Below are 23,042 nucleotides of genomic sequence, written 5' to 3' on the forward strand. Positions count from 1 at the left end.
AGGGATTCCTACTAAAGAACAGAAAAGAAAATCGGGTCATTTGGGAAAATCATGGAATATACATCACATCAGTGGTTTGTCTCCCTGGAATTTGTCAGGAAGCACCTGTGATTCATAATCCTGCTCTCTTTGCCCTTCCTCCCTCTGTCAAATATGCATTCCTTCTCTGTGATTTGGCCTCTCTCTTATCTATCTTTTCTCTCTTTCCTCTCATTCTAAAACAAGCAGTGTATTGTGTGTGCTCAGCAGAGCAGCCCGCCCTCAAAGCTGTGTATAGATGTGTGTGTGTGTGTGTGTGTGTGTGTGTGTGTGTGTGTGTGTGTGTGTGTGTGTGTGTGTGTGTGTGTGTGTGAGTGTTTGTCCCAGCCAGCCTGTCAGACCATGTTAATCCCTTCAGAGGCCCGGCGCTCACCTCCTCCCCACATTGCCCTCCTCCTTTTTTTTTTTTTTTTTTTTTTTTTTTTTTTGTCCTCCCTTATCCCTCGTTGGTTAGTGTTGCCCTCCCAGCCACCTGATATGCTATCCCATCTGTCAGTCACATACTGCTTGAATCCTTGCGTCCAACCCCCCCATCCCATTGACTTCACAGGATCAGACAGCAATCAGGCAGGCACCAATTACTACAACTGTTTGGCACTACTCATGACCAGCTCCCATGGTGCATTGCAGCATGTAGATGCCTATGTCATAGCCTCTAAGGAGGGAAAACAAGGAAGAGCCATCCTTGTTAAGTCCAGTGTTTGCTGTAAGTTTGATAGTTTACTTGTGGCCATTCTGGGGGCAGTAGTTGAAGAGCAGCATGAATGAGCTAGTGAATTTTGTTATTGCCACTTAAAAAGATTAAAAAAAAAAAAAAGTATTCTGAATAGCTAAGTTTAACATGTCTATGTGTCGGAATACTTACATTGTCTTGCTTCTACTCCTGCTGTTGTCCAAAATAACACAACAATAGAAGCATTCTTAAAGGGTCTAATGGTCAACAACAGAGCAGGATAATGGCTGCTTTCGGGTGTGATTCTTTTGGATTAGTTCAACTTAATTACCAGCTTAACAAGCTGTCCATAAGCACACACATACACACTGAGATTTGACAAACAACACAACACACAAGTGACATTCCACAACTCATAATGCTGGGACCATAAAATATCTTGTGTTCTCTGTGTCGAAATGTTTTCTGCAAAATATCGGCATAGCAAACTTTTGGCAGCTAATGAACTGATGTGTCAGCAAGAGATAAATTCACCTAACATTTCATGATTTTCTTCTTTTTTTAATGCTTTGAGGGACGTTGTATTCTATTAATGTATTAATAAAGTCAGAAATGCAAAGTTAAAACACACATATTTGTCTATCTGCATTTCCCCCTTGACTCTACTTTTAGTTTGTTTCTACATTTAATTTGCTGCAAGTTTACTGTTTTTTCAGTCTCATTACTTTTATTAGTGCAACTTTCAGTGGCTTTGCACAAATAGCAGATAGTTACTGACTTGCTGCTGAATGTGTGTATGCCTCTAACAGTTTAACATCCAGGAGACAATCCAAAAAAGGCTGAAATGAAGTGTATTTCCACAAAGATTCTGTTCTTAGTAAGTACCCATATCAGCGTTACTGTTTGCTAATATGTCATTGTTATATTTGCATCTTTTCCTATTGTTTCTAAGTAGCCAATAAGAGGCCATTAGTACCTTACTTAAGGTCTGCATCAACTGCTATTCTTGAGCATGTTTGTAAGGAAGCCCATGATGTATGTTTTTTATACATATTTTCTGGCTTATCTGCAATGTTAAATAATCTGTTAACATGTTAAACATCACATAAAGCTCAAACAAGTGGTAAAAACATGTTTTTTCTGCAACCTGGCCACTATCCTGTCCTAGTTCCAGGATTCCCTTGTATATTTAAATTCTCCAGGCACTGTCCACCAGCATATTATCCATTGTGTGACCATTTTAGAAGCAAACATTTTAACACCTCCTGATTATTGCAGAGTTTGGCTGTACAGCTGTTTTTAGCATGAGCTGTGAGAAATGGATGAAACGAAAAGCTAGTAAAAGGGTATGCAAAGTCGCCAGCGGGGGGACGGTATTGGCTGGGTTTAGCAGTTAGCTGCTAGGACAGGGTCATGCTGAGCAGCTGCTAATTGCCATTCACCTGAAAAGGGCCGAGTGAACGAGTTGGCAACAGCAGCTAGGGGAATTGAGCCATAGTTTTTCTCTTCCAGTTTTTTTCTTTATTGTATTAAATTAAGCTTATAATTAACAGAAATTTTGCCATTGATAAGATAACGTTTTTCAAACACAAATGATAGGGCTGCTTGACACAGTTTCCGGAATTTGTTTTATTGTTTTAATCAGTGAACATTGCACAGCAAGCTTTAATGAAGGTATTTAGATTTTTTTTTAAACTTGGCCTACAATACTACTACAGTGCCATTTACCCCTTTATTGAAGCTTACATGGACTTCTTGGACATAATTCCATGACTTGCACTTTTGCTCATTTTTAGGGTCATGTAGGAGAAACCATTGCTCAAACCTTCACCTATTAAATAACAGTTATCGTTTCAGAGCAGCTAACTCATAGAAGAAAAATTTAAGATTATTTATGGCCATAAGGTTTACAATTATGTCTGAAGTTTTAGATTCTTTAAAAACTATTCCAGGGTTTTAATATGTTAATACATTAACACAATCCCACAAAATGTGTTTTTTTTTTTTTTTTTGGTCCCATCTCCACTCCTCTAGTCTGCTGGTTTATATTAGCCCCCCCAAATCCCAGTGGAGCTGCACCCTGTTCTTGCCCAGCCCCACCCAGCTGCTGGAGAATCTGCACAGATACACAATAACACTTTGTGGGTGTCCTCAGTTTGTCAGGGACTTCCCTCTCTCTGCTCCACCCGGTCATATTTGTTGATCTTAGCTGTCCACCCTGCTTCATAAGAATGACTTTGACAGACACACACACACACACTGTGCTGATGTGTGACATGGGCTGACATCGCCAATGCAAGCCCCAGACTGTGTATGCACTAAGTTGTTTGTGTATAGATGGAAGTTCAGGGTTTGGGTGGATATTGCTCTCAGGGAGAAGTAAGAAAACAAATGGATTTCTCTTTAACTTTATTTTTATGCGTTTTGTGTGTGTAGAAGGAAAGAGGTTGCAGTCTTAACTGGTGTTCCTGGTCAGCTGTTTGGGAAGGAGGCAGTGTCTGTAAATGTTGTTCAGTACATGCAGAGCCTGGGTTTACCACAAAACTGAGATACCAGCCATTTTAACCAGTCAGAAAAAAAGGATTTGAAAGCTTTCTGTGATGAACTAGTGGAATGTCCTGAGGCAGTAAATCCTGCACATGTGGAAATGAAGCTCAGAGCAATGCTTCTTTTCTTTTAACTATGCTTTTTGAAAGCCACATGATGTCATGTGCTAATTTGGTTATTTGGGGTTTCAGGATATCTGTGACTTCCGTTAAGGTGTTCACGAAAGTTTATGGCTTCCACACTCGCTTTTTTTGCTGCCAACAGAGGAAAAACGTGGGTCATGTTGTCATTCTTTAGGCCTATAAGTCTCTTGTTGAGGTTTATATCTGCACACAAAAGATATCCAGGTCAACTACAACCAGGTGGAGGAAGTCGAGCTCAGGGGTAACACAAGAAGGGAGGAAGGACAGTCAGGTGGACGAAGGAAATATTTGAGGTTTTTATGTACAGAACTAAAACTTGAGCATCTACCTTCTGAGTTTATATTTGGAGAACTCTGAAAGAATAAACATAGTTGTTTGCTAGGACAGAAGAAGACCTTTTATGATCCTCACAAGTTTATGAACACATTGTAGTTTATCTTGCTACCCTCTTTTGTTTGTCCTCCTGACACCTGAGAAGTGGGCATGGTCTACCCAACAGCTTCGTGGCAACATGACACCCATCTGAGGTGGTTACCATAGAAGCGTGCAGTAGCTTGTTGGTGTCGGGTTCAGGTGCCAGACGGTCACTATTCAGGTGTTTATCTTTCAAGACAGTGTTGCTTTTAAATGGATGAATGGCAACTGGTTTCATAAGTATAACTCGCTAACTATCCTGTACATACTTCTTAGCAAAGACAATATTAATTACCTTAATGGATTCATTTGGATAAGAAATGATCTTTAGTTGAGCTGATTAATCATACAGTAAAAAATTAATTATTCACACATTTGTACATTGAGTACAAAGCTCTGCAGATGTCTTAAGCCACCCCTCATGTCTTTATGCAGCAATTCACTAAAACATGCTAACCTAGCTCTCGTTTAACAGTGCATACATTACTAATAAGTTTGCAGGTCAATATTTGAAATGACCTTTATTCTTAATCGCATCCTGAACCCTCTTAGTGAAGTTTTCTTGTAATTTCTGGAAGTAGTTTTTAGGAATACTTCTCCATCATGAAGGACTTTCGGGCACATTGATACCAGCCTTTTTTATTCGAATCCTAGTCTGCTTGCTCAAAAAGTTTGTTTGTGGAACAAACTCTGATTCTGATCCAAGAAGTGGACTCTAGAAATGCGAATCTCAGTCCACTTCAAGTGGATCAAATACAGGAAACGGACTACAAAGCAAAGTGCATTGTGAGTTCAGCGTGCGGCATTGTGGGTAAATGCAAACAAAAAATTATGTTTGTTTGGGACAATAAGACTGCTATGGCTGAGACAAATGACTTGCAGTCAGATGTGGAAGAACTCAGTAAAGTTCTGATAGAAATATGATCAACCCTTGACCACTAAGACCTGATGCAGCTCCATGTTTTACTCGTATGTGGTGGAAATAAAAGTTGTCCTGCATTAACCAATAGATGTGTCTCGTCTTTTCCTTCAGTATATTTTGATGCAGCGGCGCCTCTGGCAAGTAGTGGAAAGTTTTATTTAAAAGGTCCAGTTGGTATGAGTCGTGCAGCATGGATGCAGACTTGGTCCAGCAGAATATTGCTCCCCCAAAGGATGTGAATGCACCCTTAAGGACATCACTTTCAGATACTGTTTATCTGTCTTCACCTCTTCTTTTGCCCAGTTTCCTCAAATGTTTAAGGACATATTGCACACCATGCTAAAATAAAGTTTTCAGCTAAAACTATGTGGCTTATTGCAGCATTTTTTTCTTGCTCTAATACTTTTGTCCCTGGAGATATTAGCCTTTTTATGCTTGAACGATTCATAGATCATTGTTGGATAGCTTAACAAAAAACATGCTTTTGAAATAAACTAAAAATGTTTTGAAAAGCACTTAATGTCTCAAAAACTTTGAAAGACTTTCTGAAAGCCTGGAAAACTATTGCTCAAGGCCTGCTTAAAAATGACAGAAAATCTGACTATATGGAAGCAAAATATAAAGAAATGAGAAGTGGATCAAAACATTTGGACAATACCAAACAATTAATTAGTCAACAACGTAGACATTTCTGTGTTTTACTAAATCTGCGTTTCTGACATGTCACTCAGACAGAGCTTAGAAACAACACACTTCTTGTGGATAACTATTCTGTAAAACTTAATGTAAACTTATATGTTAAGCACAATTTCCACCGGGTGTGTGTGTGCTGCGTTCCAGTCTGACCTCCGCGGTGGGTCAGTTCACACCGGGAGCGTGTCAGATGCGAAGTGAGTGCAGTCTGCCTAGATGGAGCTGTGAGATCGTGAGACACCCTAACCAATTAATGACGTAATGTTTACATGCTTCAGTGAGTGCAAATCTGCACTTTTATTTTGAAAATTACCAAAAACTTTCATACTGTTCCTGTGTCTGATTTCCTGTCAGACCCTATCTGAACTGCTGAGCTTGACGCATTCTGGACGCGTGCTTCGTCAAAAATAGACTTGCCTCGTATGTTTAGCAGAGAGGCACGACAAGACGCTTCCGGGATGCTTCTGACACGCACCACGGCGCGCTCAGTGTAAACCAAACTCACGACAAGACGCTTCCGGGATGCTTCTGACATGCACCGCGGCGCGCTCGGTGTAAACCAAACTATGAATGAAAACGGCAGCGAATAGCTGTGGAGGCCGCGGTGCAGCTGTAATGCGCACACGCACATCTGGTTGAAATTGGCTTTTAGAATCTACGTCATAATGGGAGTTTTGAAAATTATAATGTTTATGCTTGACAACTGAGCAAACTACTGAAAGCTGTGGTAACAAACTACTGGTAACTGTGGTCTTTATTTTTCCCAACAAAAAACGTGTGTTTTCCTGTGGGTTACCGAGTGCCTGATGTGAGCTTGCTTCCTCTCCAAATTGGCCTCCATGCTGAGTAGCTAAATGAATCTCTGGAATGTGCACCCAGTGTGTTGTCAAACTTAAATCCCACAGAGAAGGGAAAAATTAAAACCCTTGCGGAACAAAAGGCATGGCCCATTTTTCCCAAATTCACATTCACACAATACCGATGTTATCAGATGACCTCTAAGTTTGAGCTAATTTTCGCTGGAATTTTTATGGTCTGGATTTTCAGCATTTCTGATTCACACAGGATTAGGAACTTGGATGACCTCTGTGGTTATTAAAAATGGAAGAGGACCCAAGATAATAGTCTAGTCCCAGTACAAAAGGGTTTTAATGCCTGAATTATATTGCAGTTAATTACTGTTGAAGTTGTGGACATACAGTAGGTGATAAAAAAAAAGAAAGAAAATATGCTCATAGAGATGTGCCGAATTGTCTTTCTTTTTTATCAGCTGGTTTATTTGACTCTGGATGGACACAGTGTTTCAGTCACAGTGTTGGTCTCTGATAGTTTGTCACCTCTTCATCCCTCTGTTTCGTACCAAAGTCACTCCAAGGCCAAATGAGAGTGTGTTGTGGGTGGGTCTGCATAATTCAGCGTCTCATCCAGAGTGTTTTTGTGTCTTTGTGTGATCATGTCTGCACACTGCATTCTTAAAAGTGCTTCTCTATTCTCTGCACGTTTGGACCTTCAGAAACGCCTGCTAAGGTAACATTCTCATGCACCCTGTTTGTGTGTGCATGCATGTGTGTAACTTCATAGCCCTGATCACAAGGTGCTATGTTTAACCAGCCCCCCTGTAAACTACTGAAGTCTGTTATTGATCTTTATTGCACATTCACACACACACCGTTCCACACAAACACACCCTGAAGCATGTGTGACCTTTCTGGCTGTTTCTGAAGTCTCTGTTTTCTCTCCCTCCTCTCACTTCTGTTATAGTTACTAGGAATGAGAATGAAAATATCAGTAAATGGAGCAGAAGTGAATGCTTCCTCTCAGTATGCAGTTAGTTTCTGACTAGCTTTAATGTTGCAATGGAGGGAGACTAATAGGTTTTTTTTATGCTAATATCTTTGTAGTGCACCTGGAAATGGCCAACATGCACTCCATTCAGATTTAACTGGTTTAAGGCCAAATTGATGTTGCACAGGACTGTTTTTCAGTGTGCTTTTCTCTGAATTTCTATTGTTAAGGTGGGGTTTCTAGTTTCCATGTCCACACACAATTTGAGTCTCTGCAGGTATGTTTATGGTTCTCTTCATAGCAGCTTTGCCAAAGCTTCCCATGTAATCTGTTTATAGTACATCATATAGGTGTAGATGACAGCAGTTCTCCTGAAAAAGGTTTAAAAATATCAGAGCTGCCAAACAATATCACTGGTTGGCCATAGATTATGTTTTCAGACAGACATTGCTGTGGTTCTCGCTTCGTTCTGGAGTCTCAAAACCTTGGTGATTTCTAGCAAACTCTAAATGAATGAATCCAGTGTTTGATTGACTTCAGTTAGCCCATCTAAACTATATTTTCACTGGTTGGTCTCTAATCAACCTACTGTCTTCATTTGTGGAAGACCAAAGTGAGAGGACGTGGCACTCTGTTGGCTTCTTCTTCGATGGTGGCTGCTGTCCAGCAGCTCCAAAGATGGACATGTAAGTCCATGTCCAGCTCTACTGTTTCACCCAAGTTTTGTTGTGGTATTCCTTCACTTTCTCAAGATTGTTGATTATTTGGCCTGCTGTTCTTTTTATTTTTTAATTAACTTAATTGAAACATGGTGTATAAAATAGCACTCGTGTGAACATCGACTGCTCGGGAGTATTTGGTCTGGTGTTTGGGTGACTTCAGCCTTCACACCATGATTATGTCATGGTTTGTGAAGAAGGACCATTATTTTTTGGTTGCAGCAGAGAACTGATTTTTTAAGGTTCAGAACCAAATTTATTTCATGTCAAATTTGCCAGCTGATTCAAAATTTGTTTGGTCACCAACACGGCGCCCTGCCAGTGTGTGACTCCTGCAGACTGTTGCATACATCTACATTTACATCACACTGATCAGGCATGATTACACCTGGATACTGTGTATTGCTTTTCACTCAACTGTTTAGTTTTAAATTTAATCAAAGTTGATGTGACTGGGGTTATTTGCTGTTTTTTAAAAACATTTTATAATACGTTTAGGTTCTGATATTAGACTATTTAAAAATCTGAAATACGTTAGCAGCTGGTTCCAGTGTTTACAAGCTATCATTATATTCAGCAGCATCACAGCTGGGCAGACAATGAGTGTGATCAAGCTGCATCATCATGCACCACAATTCTAATGTTGCATCAGAACCAGTCCCTAATTGAAACCAGTTCTTGCCAGTTTAGATATCATGCAACAGTAGCACTACCTCTAAATCCAAGAAAAAGCTTACTGTTCCTCTCTTTTCTTTTTTTTTTTTGTTTTTTTTTTCTCTTTATGTGTTTGCTGCCCAAATTTATAGTGTGAACATTGACTGCAAGGCAGTATTTCTGTTTGGTGTTAGGGTCTTGTTTCAGAGGATTTTTTATCCACTTAAATAGGTATATTTTTTTATAAATATGTTTTTTTTAATTTCATGTCCAAAACTTGTACAAATCTCCAATGTTGCAGATTTGTGTTTGTGTCTCAGCTGAGCTGAAACCCTGGTGGTCATTTTAGAACAATGGCTGCTCTGTAATGGTCTGCAGCCTGGGCCTGTGCTTATTAACGCTGTTTTTTGTGAGCATTTGTGCACCACCAAAGATAGCTGAGCCCTCATCAGGAGTTTAACGTTCAGCTTTGAAGCTGACACGATTGGACTTAATGAAATAACAAAGAGCTGCATCATTAAGCAAAAACGTACATGGAAAATAAAAGACTAAAATTAGTTTTCTTTTTTTTTAATTGTTTCAGGGGAATTTTTTATCCACATTGTATAAAGCACATGAGTGTTTTGACTATTCATGGTTTTAGAATTGAGGGATAAAAAGTTACAATTTAAGATAATAGAATATCTCAAAATAACCCCATTAGTTAAGTTGACAACCCTGTGAGCTGCACATCACCTGTGGGGTGAACGTTGTATATGTGTGAATTAAAGAATGGAGACAAACTCATCAGCCCTGAAAAGCCTTGCAGTGGGCAATTACCTTTGACATACTGGGACAGAGTGACTTCATTCCAGTGGCTCAGCTGTTTATGTGCCAACCTTGATCCTTGTGGGTTAGTTATGGAGGCATTGAAGCAGTAAGCAGGTCTGATTTGTGGCCCGGCATCATCACTGAGTCCAGACAGTTTATACCCCACCTTCCTACAATGGCGTACTCTATCAGAGGGGCGGGATGGGCAGCGTGCACGGGGGCGGGAGATGGTGGAAGCTGGACAGCCCGATACCAAAGCAGAAACTCACCTGAAACAAAGAGGCTTTTCTTTGCAGCCGCAGAGGAAATGTGTGCATTTAGTCTTTTCATTCTTTCAGGACAACAGGCCTCCACTGGCCGTCTTTGTTTTTCATGGTGATTCAGGTTGTTTCTGCTCTGCAGGAAATCCTCCAAAGCTGCAGTCATTCCAGATTAATGTTGTCACATTACTGGAATTTCTACTTTTCTTCAGGCATGTAACTCCAGGACATGTTTACTCTGTTGTACTAACCTAATTTCATGCATACTGGGTGTGGGTTGAAGGTTTGATTCTCTGTATCTTCCATTAGATGGTTATAAGGGTCAAATATTCTCACCTCTGTGAGCAAAAATAGATCAAGTGGCAGGTGAATTACTCGAGTTTTACATTTAACAGTTTGAAAATGATAAATATGAAATATAGTTTGATTTGAGGGAGTTACTGATAGTTGTAGGTGGTGTATGCACTGCAGTAACATTAAGAGCATATTACACCTTGATAAAATAATGTATAAATGGAGCTGTTTTTAGATTCATCCGGAGCTTCTTTTATTTAAACCTTTTAATGTTCTCATTGCTTAGTAACCAACTTTTCTTTTAAAATTTAAAATAAAAAGAAAGGAAAGAGTAGTTTCCGATGTTTTATCTACAAACACAAGTATCAGTAAAACATTCATTGTGGGTAATGTTAGCCACACATCCTATGGCTATTTAAAGAAATGCTAAAGTAATTTTCCTGCTTCAGGGTTTCTTTGTCTTTCTTCACCCATCTCTTCTTCTCCCTTTCCCTTGTGTGTGTATGTGTGTGTGTGTGTGTGTGATGTCTTTGAAATGTCTCTCCCGGGATGATTTTCCCCTCCCTTCGTCTGACATAAAACCTCCGTCCTGCTGACCTTAGACATGGGCTTAGGGAGGAATCCCCCCCATGTTACTGCAGGTGGGGCTGCAACAATATTGACTCAAGAACTCTTTTCATTTTATTAGGCTCAAGTTCGTGTGTGTGTGTGTTGAGGAGAGATGACGCACAGCAGCTGGAATCTATTCTCATTTTCAAACAGTCATCATCCAGAACATTTTTCTCCCTTCTCTTCAAATGAATCTTTTTTAAGCATCTCAAAAAATAAAATAAAAAAAAAAAAATCTAAGTATTTAATGTTTCCATGGAAACTAAGACTTTAACCTTTTCCTCATTTTCTCATTTACCAGAGTCAGGGCTTAATTAAACACAGCATTGTAGCATCATTACTGGAGAAATCATCATAATGAAAGAAATAGCTGATTATTTATATTTTGGGTGCAGAATGGAGTTGTGGTTTTGGTATCAGGATAAACTGCATCTCAGTTTCATCCATCTTGTGGCTCTTTTAAAAATGGTGACAAGTTGTATTTTTAATCCTTTGTTGAAAAGTTAGAAGCTCCTTAAAACCAGACTAAAGGATTCAGAACAGGGCGAAACCCTTTCCCAAAATTGGTCGGTTGAACCAGAAGACAATAAGCCATGACCATGTGAGGGAAAGCATTTTATTGCCTATAATTGTTTTCATATTGCATTTCCATTTTATCCCTCTGAGAATTTTCCCCAGTTGAGATCAAAGAGCTCAAAGCCAGCTGACTCAACCACTTACTGTTGCAGCAGATGTATAATAAAGTCGAGCTAAATCCTGGCTCGGCACCTGATGCTCTGCACTTATTGTCTTTTTGAAGTGCACTCCGCCCCATCTTCTGCACAGATAATTTAACATTTCAAACTTTGCTAGATTGCTGGTGCCCCCTGAGCACTGTTGCTTATATTTCCGGATTTTTTCCGGATTGGTAGTGTGTAACTCTGTAGGATAAATTGTGAGTGATGGCTTACCCTTTAGGTGATTTACCGAGCTTTTCCAGGCCCTTGCACCTTGCCACAATCTAGCTGCAAAATGTAGTGTTTTCTTCTAAGACTATATGAAAAATCCACAAGGAATGATCCATGATAACACCATTAGTTATTAGATTTTTGTAATGAAAAAGATCACTATTGTTACTATGCTGCAAAGAGATCTCTATTTTGACCAGTCACGTAGCTTAAATTGACAGGAGTAGCAGTCTGAAGCAGCCAAAGATCAATAACTAATAAGAAAGTTCTATGTCTGCCTAATAGGAGCAAAATAAGGATCCTCTATGGCTGGAATAAAATGATGATGATGATTTTGATGTACAGTGGCACCAAAAATGAATTGAGTTGGTTTTGTGAGGACAGTAGTTAATATCAGCATAAATAGCTGTTAATAGCAAAACGAACATCTGGAGGAAAAAGTGTAAATATGTAAATGGTTTCTGTTGTGTGTTTGCTTCAATGCCAATACTTTATTTTCTCCTGAAAGCCAAGACTTAAGAAAATTATATCCAGATAAGAAAAGGCTTGTTCACTGTTGATCTGTGTGTGTGATTTCTACAAAACACTGTTAGTAATATATTCTGTTTTGTTGCTTTGGTTGGCCTTTATGATGCTATATCTATTGACATTCATTTTACGTCATTTTAGCCTCATGATCTGAAAACTGAAGCTGTGTTAAAAAAGATAGTGTCTGTATGTTGCAGGGTTGAGGTTCTACATGCATTTACTACTACTAATAATAATAATAGTAATATTAATAAAAAAAGAGAAAATAACGGTTTGGAATTTGAAGGGTTAATAAGCCAGATGAGAAACAGCTAATCGTTGGGATTGAATGTTTAAAATGTCCTTCCAGGTCTGTGTTTAATAATTGATTTATTGTACCACTGAAAGATTGGAAATTAGGTCGAGTGACTGAATGATTGTCCAGGAAAGTTATACTTTAACTGAAGTATCAAGTGTAGTATATTATTCTGGAGCTCAGACACACAGCTCTGCTCAGTCTCAGCACAGAAACGTCATACTTGAGAACCAAAAGTAGTTTACTCACTCAGATACGGAGCTCTGGTTAGTTTCCTTAACGCCTGATAACCCCCTACCCACCAACCCCCTACGGTTCACACACAGACACACATGCACACACACATACACTTACTCACAAGCTTTCTATGTGGGTTGGATTTAAGACGGCTCCAGAAGGTTTGCTGCTTTTACTGGGAGCACAGTTGAAAGGAGATATGAGGACTGATAAGCTTGATGGAGAGTGTGGAGATGGGGATGGAAAATGAAGTGATACGTATATGTGAAAATATGCTGCAGATAGTAATATGGGCTCTCTTTAGCAGCACTGTTTCTCATATATTTAAGTAATTACAGCATAGCCTTAAGAAGCTCTAAATCTTTTAATGGTGATGACCATTCTGTAGCTTTACAACATGCTCAGAGTTCAGCATTTTTCCTCTGGTTTGTCTGTCAAAACATCTCTTTCTACAAGAAATTAAGAATGTTTTTTTTTGTTTTTTTGCTGCATCATTTTAAATGACTTTTTCTTCACTGTATTTGACATACTGAGCTTTGGACTTGGAGATCTAACATTCATGTGGTTCCATTTAGGGCTGCAGCTATTGATTATTTTAATAATCGATTAGTCTGCCACGCCAATCAGTCAGTTAATTGAATAATCAAATAAATGCTAGAGAGCAGTAGTAATCAATAAAAGCCAGTCAATAAAATATTGTACATTGCAATACATTTTGTTGCATTTAACCACATTTGCAGTTGCTGCAGTATATTTTCAACCTGTGCAGGAGCTGAATGAGATAAGTGCAGCACAGTTTTTTGCACACGCTAAGATGCAACAGTCCTAATGTGCAGCAAACCAACATGACTGGGAAAAACTCAGCTTAAAGACTCTACCAACCTTTGACTTTGAAATGAAACACAATTCAAACCCCAAGAAATTAGATGTGCATTTAAGAAAAACATCAACACCTTGTTCACTTTCAAGCTTCTGCTAATTTCTCCACTTCAAGGCGTCATATTAAAGCAGAGACACTGCTCATTACAAAGATGTCTGTCTGAAAACTCGGAGAGCTAGCAGCCGAAGAGTTTAGAGTTTTTACAAAGAGTTTTTTCCCCTTAAGTGTGTTTTCACTTACTTCCTTTTGAAACGTTATTGGCGTTTCTTTAGCTGTGTTTCCATTACAATTTTTTCAAAATAAAAGCGATATTTCTAAAACTTTGTAAAGTGTGATTTGCAGAAGTTTTATTGAATGGTGTTTAACACATAATTCTCATAAAATTAGTCTTGCGAGACTACTTTGAAGAGGAAGGAGATTTCTGATTCCTTGTAAAGCTCTTCATTTTGCTGTTTGCTCTTTAATTATTTGTTAAAAAGATTTCCGTCTCCTCCTCCGTCCACACATAATGCTCCATCTTTATTTGAAATGAAATGGTAATGTGACCCACTAATTGACGTCCAATTATATTTAAGTTTTGCGCAGTTCTAGGGGTAATGAAAACGCAGCTTATAGTGAATTTGAATTTGTATAGAGGTGCCAGTCAGGCACCAAGTGGTTTCTAATATTTATTCTTCCGTCTAGTATCCAAGAAAGGTGAAATGGCACATTTGAGCTCATTTAGGTGGTTCCACCTGGACATACCTGTGTTAAAACATATATATTGCTCAGGTTCACTTCTTTAGATCCTCCTTTTGAACAGTTACTCCACAGACATTAGTTTACTAATTCCCAGATAAATTGTGCTACTTATGATTATAAGGTAAGATTTTACCATTCATAGAGAAAATTTTTCAAATTTTACTGTGGTCCAAGTTTATTTACCCTGACACAGTAACATAAATCTTGATTCTGATACTTCTGCAGTAATCTCACATGTCTCAGCTTCTTTTATTTACAGCAAGATAATACATACAACTCTTGTAGTTGTGAAGATACAAATTTATTTAGTCATTTATTTGGGTATGTCATTTCAGACAGGAGGCAGAAATAATAGGCCTGTTCATGAAGGGATTAATTGCAATAAATATAACAAGCAAATCGAATTAATAAAAATTAAAAAAGTAATTAACTTCTGGAACGTGTTTTCAGCTTTTCTTAAAATGTAATGCATCATTTAAGTTGCTACTACACAATGCCTCACTTTGATGATGTCTCACATGTAGCTGTGTTTGGAAATCAAAGCTTGGCTGATTTATATGGAACTGATGTTCAGTATAAATAAATACAACTGAAAAGGGCTACTGAAATAACAAAACATATTTGTCTCAAATATCCATAATATTTACAGGGAGTCTTCAACTTCCATATTCAACTGAAAATAGTTCCAAAAATATGTGAATTCTGTTTCCGATCTAATTTTTCAGCACAATCCTGCTGTACTTTATGCAAAATAATGACTTTCCAGTTTGTAGCTACAGGATCTTCTCAGGAACAAATAGCAGCTCTCTGCAGGTTGGGCTGATTTTCAATCTTAAGGTGTGACATGTAAAACAGTACGCAGCTGGAGTTGGTTGTCTTCTTGTCTGAGATACAGAAGGAAATACCAGAATTCATGGAGATCTGGAGAGATTTCTGATCGGATTCTCTTAGTTTCTGTCCGTCCTTATACTCTTTAAATGACAAAGCCTTTCCTGCTGCACATGCAGTTTGCAAACTTGTGCTGTTTACGGTTAAATTAAGCAGAAAACATTACTCAAAATATTTAGTTCTCTTTTCTTGGATTTGAGTACTTTCTGCTTCTCTTCTGTGTAATTGTCATTTTCTTATTGAATCTTTACATTTCACCTTGGACTCTAAAGCTGTAGTTGACAACTTTTACAAGTTTTATTGAAAGATATTAAAAAAATGTTCGTAAATGTTCTAAATTTGCAAAGCTCAAGATTTTTGGGGGCAGACATTTATGCTGTGACACTTTCAATTTATTTTTCTCCTCACATTCTCACTAGAAAGTGGTGTATTTCGGTCTGTCTAGATGTGTATATTATCACTAACGTGAAATTATGTGACAGTTTCCTCATTGAACTGTTAATTTTATAAACACAAACCATGGGAAGAAAAGGTGAATCTAAAAGAACAAACCTATTTTAAATTATTCTTGAACTGCAAATATTTGCACCCAGATTTTATTCCCACTCTTACCCCACTGGAAGCTTAACTCCCCACTTTCACTTCCCTTAAACAGATGAGGGATAAGTGCCAGGTGGGAGCTGTTGTTTTACAGCCGTAGTGTGAAATTAACTCACTTTCTCATACAGACACAGACGTGACCTTTGAACTCCTCTCTCCGAGACCTTTGACCTAGAGGTGTTTGAGAGAGAGCTTGATGGGTGGATCTAAAAGTGTGGGTTATCTCTCACATGGTGTGTTTTCCCTCCTGTTTCTCTTGACTCTCACTGGAGCTTTCGTGCTTAATCCATTCATGTTATATCCGAAGGTGCAGCATTCCTGAACAGAGACATAATGAGACAGACATGGGAGTGTTGGGGCTTTTGTGATGCAGAGCAACTAGTATGTGCTGGATAAATGAGAGCATAAATTGGGGCTTTTTTATTTATTGCAGAGCGAGCAAAGATGCAAAGTTAAACAGAATCTGTACAAGAACTTTTTTTTCTTTCTGAAACAACACAAAAGGCACAATGAAAACAAAACAAACCAGAAACTTGTGCAGCCACTGCTAGTAACGTGATATTCACATTTTTCCTCTTTCTTATTTAAAAAAATTTTTTTCCTGTGTAGTCAGACGAACTACATTTGTGTGTGTAATGAGGACACTGAATGTAAACACTGATGTGAAATACAGAATCGTGTCATTAACCGTCATCCCTATCTGCTCTAGTAAAAAGCACTCACAAGCTGTCTTCACACATCTCGCAGCCCTGAAGTTTGCTGGTGTTAGCAACTTTCGCACTAGATTTCTTCTGCGATTACTCAGTAAGATGTCTGGGAAATGACTTAGTGAGACAATGTTTGAATACAGAAGGTAATTCTCCATGAGATTGTTCTGAGTTCTGGGTCCCCTAAGTTACTTTTTACTTGGTAGTATGAACGAGAACACTTGTGGGTGGTGTACTTTTCTACTGTTGTGAACTCTACTCAGTAGCAACTCTATATTTCTAGTTCTTGAAGTGGATTTATCAAGAGAAGCTGCAGAGAAAATAATCTATTTTTGACGGAGCACACACCAAAATGCGTCAGTTTCCACAGTTCAGATAGGGGCAGACAGGAAATCAGACACAGGAGCAGTGTAAAAACTCAGGTATTTTTATAAATAAAGGCCCCCATGCAGATTTGCGTTGCTAAACCATGAAAACATTACGAGTTTAATCCGGCAGGGAGTCTCAATGCTTATTTATTTTAATCGTGGGCAACGAGACGTTCATCCTGGAAGTGAAGAATCACATGTTTCTCCAATTCTTCTGTGATTTTGTGATCTCACGGATCTAACTAGATGGACTGCACTTGCGGGTAGGCCTGTCGCGATAAGCAATAAGTCAATTAATTGAACGATAAGAAAATAAGAGCACGATAAGTTTGCCGGCCGCGATAATTTTTTTTCGTCCCCCCTTTACCATAGACTGTGTATGACAATAGGTTTCACTATGGAGTATTTCGACTAAACGCTCTGGTTTCTTGCGGAGTGATCTCTCTAGTGTCACACTTGACTGCAGCATGTTGCAGCACGAGCCGGTAAGCCGCATTTGTTTTGCATGGCTGCCAACACGCAATGGCCGTGAGACTTGCGTATTTAAGTGGCTTCTCACGCTCTCGCGCTAAACCTCCGATTCTCATGCTGAAATATGTAAATAATAGATGCAAGCATCTCCTCTTTTATTGTTTCGCTGCTTCCCACATGTAAGCAGAACACACACATTCTAGCTTACGACGTCAGTACAAAGCCCCCACTTCCTGGTCTACCGTAATAACCCCTGTAATCCGCAGGCACATTACGCAAATAGAATCAGCCTATATACTACCGTATATGACAAAATACACATTAAGAGCAATGCCGGCTAATCGAGAGGTTTGGGAGGATTCCCAGTGGGCCGCATAACTTTTGGGCCGGTGTCCCGGCGTATGTGAATGTGGTATCCCAGCTAACTGCTGGGTTGTAGTTACTTATAAGGCCAACAGAGGGCAGAATGACTTTGTTTCACAAGCAGTAGATTTTGAAGAGCAGAAGAAGAACACGGGTTTTTGTTCGATGTAAAGTGCTGAAGTTTGGTTCGTCATTAAAACCGGCATGCTTGTCTACTTGTCTGGAGTTTATTTGAAGATGCAACAGTGAAAAAGGCGCTTTTATTTATTTAGTTTATTGACCTTTGAAAATGTGTACTTGCATTATTACGGCATATGTCACTATATTAGTTGAGAATGGTCTCAAAATGACACATTAGCGCTCTGCGCAATATTATCGTTTATCGCGATAATTTCTGAGAAAATTTATCGTACAGCTAAATTTGTTATCGTGACAGGCCTACTTGCGGGCGCTCTGCACCTGACATGCTCCTGGTGTAGATTGCCAAGCCATGGAGGTCGGAATAAAACCGTGAAGCAGCTGTAACGTGGAGCACACGCATCTGGTGGAAGTGAGGAGTTACGCTTTTGTTGGAAATTGAATCCATTACAGTCCACTTCTTTTTTTGCAGCCACCAGTTTTCAAGTCTTTCCTGAAACAAATCACATTACCTAACCCCCCACATGGTTTAAGCATGCACAGAAAGGACATGCACCACAGAAACAATCATGAGTTCACCCTTCATTTTTTTCCTTTAATCAGTTCATGAAAAGGTTTTAGCCACCCGTCTTGATTGGATAGAAAATTCCTTCAGATTGGATAAGCCGAGGTGTTTACATGACACATTTTTATTTGATTGGCTCAAAAGTGCTTCATGTAAACACAGCTATTGGCTGCAATCAGGGTCTATTGTTTAAGTTTTCTTAACAGAAATATCTGTAAAGAAGTATTCATTTTGTCACAAACATGGCTTTGTGTCAACCACGAACTTAAATATACACTCCTTCTCCTCTCCATAAGGTTACATCTGACTGATATCAGCTATCTACAGCGCTGGCCTACTTTGTGTGTGTGTATTTGTCTGTGTGTGTCATAAATAGTCTTGTCTCTCAAGCTCACAAGTTTATTCTTAAGTATTGCTCACTGCATGTGAATGTCATTGCTTGTGCCTCTGCCTCACAGTGAAGGAGAAAGATTGGGATGCAAACACTCAGATTCACAAAGATGTATAATTCCCTTCTGCATGGTCGCATAGCACCACAAGTCGAAATTTTATTTTTATACTTAAAGTGGATTTTTGTGGTCGACTGAATTAAATAATACAAAGACATTAATATTGTAAACTCAAGCTCTAGCAATGTTTGGAAAAAGGCATTTAAACTACTGTTTCAATTCAAAGCAGTACAAAAAGAAAGAAAATATCCCCGCCCAAAACTGAACTGCCGTAAAGTTCCATTTTAAGTACTTTACATAGATGCTCTGGCTGTTCTTTGATTGAGAGTCTACAACAGTACTTTTAACCTTTTAAAAGTTTTCTTCCACACTCTTCATTAGTAGGCATTAATATCTGACGGTAAGCCAGGGTGGGATCAGCCAGTGGCAACGTTTAACTTTCAGTCTGGTTAAAGCAGAGGTTAACATCTCCTGCTGCAGCTGGGAGCCGATGGTGATCCTGCGCAAGGACCGAGCCTCTTTCTTTTGGATGGAGGCGGGGCCTGCTGCAGCACCCAGCGTTCATTGAGAATAGTAATAGAAAAAGTTGCTAGATTTGTTAATTTTTTTAAAATAGAGTTGGTAGAGGGGTCTGAAACTAAAGCTAAGTTGTTAGCCAAGAAATGACGCGTGTACCAGTGTATTCGGTGTACTAGGAGCCTGTGCACTGACAAACGTTCTGCGTTGTTTGGAATTCAGACTGTGATTAAATGCCTTAATTTTTTTAATTTTTGTAATTAATTAATCGTAAACCTCTGAAACAACATAATAAAAACAGTCCTCACTCTCCACATGTGGAAATTTTGAGGAACTAAAAACCTTCCAAGTTGCTTGAGTCCTGGGTAAAAAGGATTTTGTCTCAGTGTAACATTGTATTGAGTAAGATCAGTTTGGTTTTTGTAAAACATAAACTGGCATCAGTGTTGCAGACTTTCTCTTGCATCATTAAAGCTTAGACCTCCAGGTTGTGCAAGCTCCAGCAGAAGATCCAGGGTCAGTAAAGCTGCTTTCTTCTGGCATACAGCAGTTTTGTTTTGTTTTTGTTTTTTAATAAAAAAAGTCATGCTCATCACAGTTGCTTTGGTGTTGTCTGTTTCTGCAGCGTTGATTATCCATGTATGATGAAATTGAGCAACTACTCTGTAATCCCTTCAGCTTTTTGCACTATATGCTTGGAAGTTCAGTGAGCCTCTGGAGTGCATAATCAGGAAAGTTGGATCAAGTTTTTTTTCTTACTTCTTTGTTCTCTATGATGCAAGTTCACTTCCACAAGATGCTGTCTTGCTTTTCATAGTTTTTTTTTTAAGACTGAACTATAATCAACTGAAGGACACCCTGAGTTAGCAGGCGGTGACCACTCAATGCATCAGATTTACACTCTCTGTACATATATAGACTTGTAAGTGTATTTATGTAACTTTATAGTGACATTTCAATATCCAGTCATTGACTTCTTTATTGGAGCCCCATACTGTGATATGTGATTGGTTCTAATGGTAATTTCGATTTGCATTTTATAGGAAATGCATCACAAAACACGGTGCTTCAGTTTTACTTCATGTTGCAAAGCTGTGTGGACTTAAAAGTGCATTATTCTAGTTAGTTAATTTTATAAATTTGTATTGGCTTGTGCTTATACTGTTAGCATCTTCAGACCATGGCTTTGATTGATGGATTAATATAATGTGAAGAACAAGAGTACGGGGTTATATTAAAAAAGTGTTTTTTTATAAAATTCAGAATCAATGTAAAAATGTTTAAAAAAATACTCTTTGACTGTTAATACAATATTGAGGAACGCAAAAGGTGGATCTTAAAATTGCAGAGGTGCAGTGCCTGGAACATAACAAGACACGGTGGTTGACTGTGAATCTGACTGCGCAAATAAACTGATGTGGAGTAAAGAAGTGAACTCTGGTCAGCCTACAAATGTAGGTCTCGATTCGCTTTAAGTGAACCAAATACAGGAAGCAAACTACAATGGAAAGGACATTGTGGGTAAACACAACCTAAACATATGCACATGTAGGACGATAGGCAGCTCTGGAAAACATGTCTCTCACTGTCAGATGTGGAAGAACTCCAACAACTCCAACAGAAGACAAAGTTCTGATAGAAACATGATCAACCCAAGACCGCTAGGATCTGATGCAGCTCCATCTTTTACTCGTAAATGCTGGAAACAGAAGTATGAAAGCTACGCAGTCCTTCACACATGAGGCCTCTGGTTTTTAGGACTGTAATTTATCTTTTTCCTCAGATTTAAGTGGTGTAAGGCCATTAAATGTGAGTTGAACTGGGCCATTTTCTGGAAGGATGGAAGGTTTTTCCACAACCTACTGTAGAATTTCTGGAGTTGATCAAAGTCTAGAAAAGTGTGAGTGTAGAAGCAGAGTATGGTGGAGTTTTGTTTTAACACTGGACTTGAGCTACATGCGATTGTACTTGGGCCTTCGCAGCTGCTGGGAGGTGATTGTAGTTCTGGCCACGATGTTAATTATCCACTGCTAACTCTAAGCTGGGCTTTGTTTGAACCCAAGAGGACTAGTGTCTCCACAGTAACCGTTACTAACGGTTACGCAAGCTTGACAAGGCAACCCTCGATGACCCACATTCCAGCAGTAAATCACAACACACACACACACACATTCCTGACTCCACCCTTGCTGTCTATCGAAACTATGTTGGTGCTTCCACTCTGCTTGACTGTCTTTACCAAATCAGAGGAATTTCTTCTTTGTTTCAAAATTTCCCATGTCCTTTTACCATCTCCATCTAACTGTATGAATATAGAGTGAGTTAAACTATATTTTAAAACTTAGATCCAAATCTTCTTGCCCACACTCCGCAGCATCAGCTCCAGGCTGTTCACAAATGCTTGATCTGTCACCTTAGCTAGCTGTTTGTTGACATTCCCCTTTTCAAATGCTGACATGAACTCTTTTTAAAATTCAAAAGCAGACTCCTGACAGAGGATATATCTTTGTCCTATGAGATGTCTTCAGGCTTTCCCTGCATCCTTCCTGACATAAAAAAAAATATAATAATTTCTATGAGGGAAGCCTTAGAGCCGTTTAGGGGTAGGTTACTCCCTCAGAGCATGTTTTCTTAGCTAACCTTAGTTTAATTTAGGATATCTTCAAGAAATAGACAAAATATTCTGAATGCAAAAACCTGGGATTTTAAACAATGTCAAAAGACGTTATGCTCAGTCTTTGAGTATAAGACTTTAAGACTCAAAGTTCTCAGACTTTGGGATCTTTATGTTCACTTATGGTGAAATTTGAAGCTGGTGTCTGTAGGTAGGGGTGTGTGCTACAGCTGCTGGGTCAACACAGTACCGGTTGTGTATGTGTCTCATGGTAGACTGTGCCGAAGGAAATGTTGACATGTAGGAAATGAATTTGTCCACTTGCTGCGAAGATAGCCCCTGGGTGTCTACAGAGCAGCAGCTGTGTTTGAGCATGTGCGTAAAACAGACATGTAGCATGAGCTCAGGTAAATTAGATAATAAAGTTCAAGCACAGCTGGTTGATTTGATTTACAAGTCAGGAAGTGAGGTTGTTTCCTGGGTCATTTGGTATGAATTATAGGGAAACGTACATTTCCTCAAAACAAAAGCTGCATTTCCTCACGAGTAAATTTAAAGTTTTCTCATTTGAAACGGTTTAATTGATATCAGATTGTATTTGGTTGTGCTTGAAAGTTCTTCTGAAGTAAAGTTAGTGGTATTATCAGTCTTAACTGGAAATTTGGACCTGACACTCTTAAATGAAGTAGAATTGCATCAAACTACATATAACTGCAAATATAATGATTAACTCAGAACCACCAGGCTTGCTGGATCCCCCACTTTTGCTTCTTTTTAATCAAAAATAAATAAGCATTCAGTCAGTTGTTTAAAATGTGAACATCCAAGCATTCACAGAAATTTGTTTGTAGCTTGCATGTGAACATAATTGTGTTGATTCAGTCTGTATTTATTGAGTTTACATCTATTATAAACAAATGATGGACTCTCCGTCTCCCCCTCTTGTTTCTTGAAAAGGACCTGGAGTTCCATGGTGTGATGCGGTTCTACTTCCAGGACCGGGTCGCCGGTAACTTTGCCACAAAATGCATCAGAGTCTCCAGCACAGCAACTACGCAGGACGTCATTGAGACGTTAGCTGAGAAGTTCAGACCGGACATGAGGATGCTCTCCTCCCCGAAATACTCCCTCTACGAGGTCCACGTCAGTGGCGGTGAGTGCCGAAGTTTTTTA

At 39.0% G+C, this 23,042-nt stretch overlaps 1 protein-coding gene across 9 annotated transcripts in view; it reads left to right on the forward strand.

The window, feature by feature from the left end:
• Positions 1–23,042, forward strand: part of afdna (afadin, adherens junction formation factor a) — a 109,094-nt gene that overhangs the window by 12,173 nt on the left and 73,879 nt on the right. For all 9 annotated transcript variants that reach the window (XM_041975298.1, XM_041975300.1, XM_041975301.1 and 6 more), the window contains exon 2: positions 22,827–23,022. In XM_041975298.1, the coding sequence (XP_041831232.1) occupies positions 22,827–23,022 (196 nt within the window). The remainder of the gene's footprint in view (positions 1–22,826; positions 23,023–23,042) is intronic.

Source organism: Melanotaenia boesemani, chromosome 22 (genome assembly GCF_017639745.1).
Source record: "Melanotaenia boesemani isolate fMelBoe1 chromosome 22, fMelBoe1.pri, whole genome shotgun sequence".
Classification (NCBI taxonomy): domain Eukaryota; kingdom Metazoa; phylum Chordata; class Actinopteri; order Atheriniformes; family Melanotaeniidae; genus Melanotaenia; species Melanotaenia boesemani.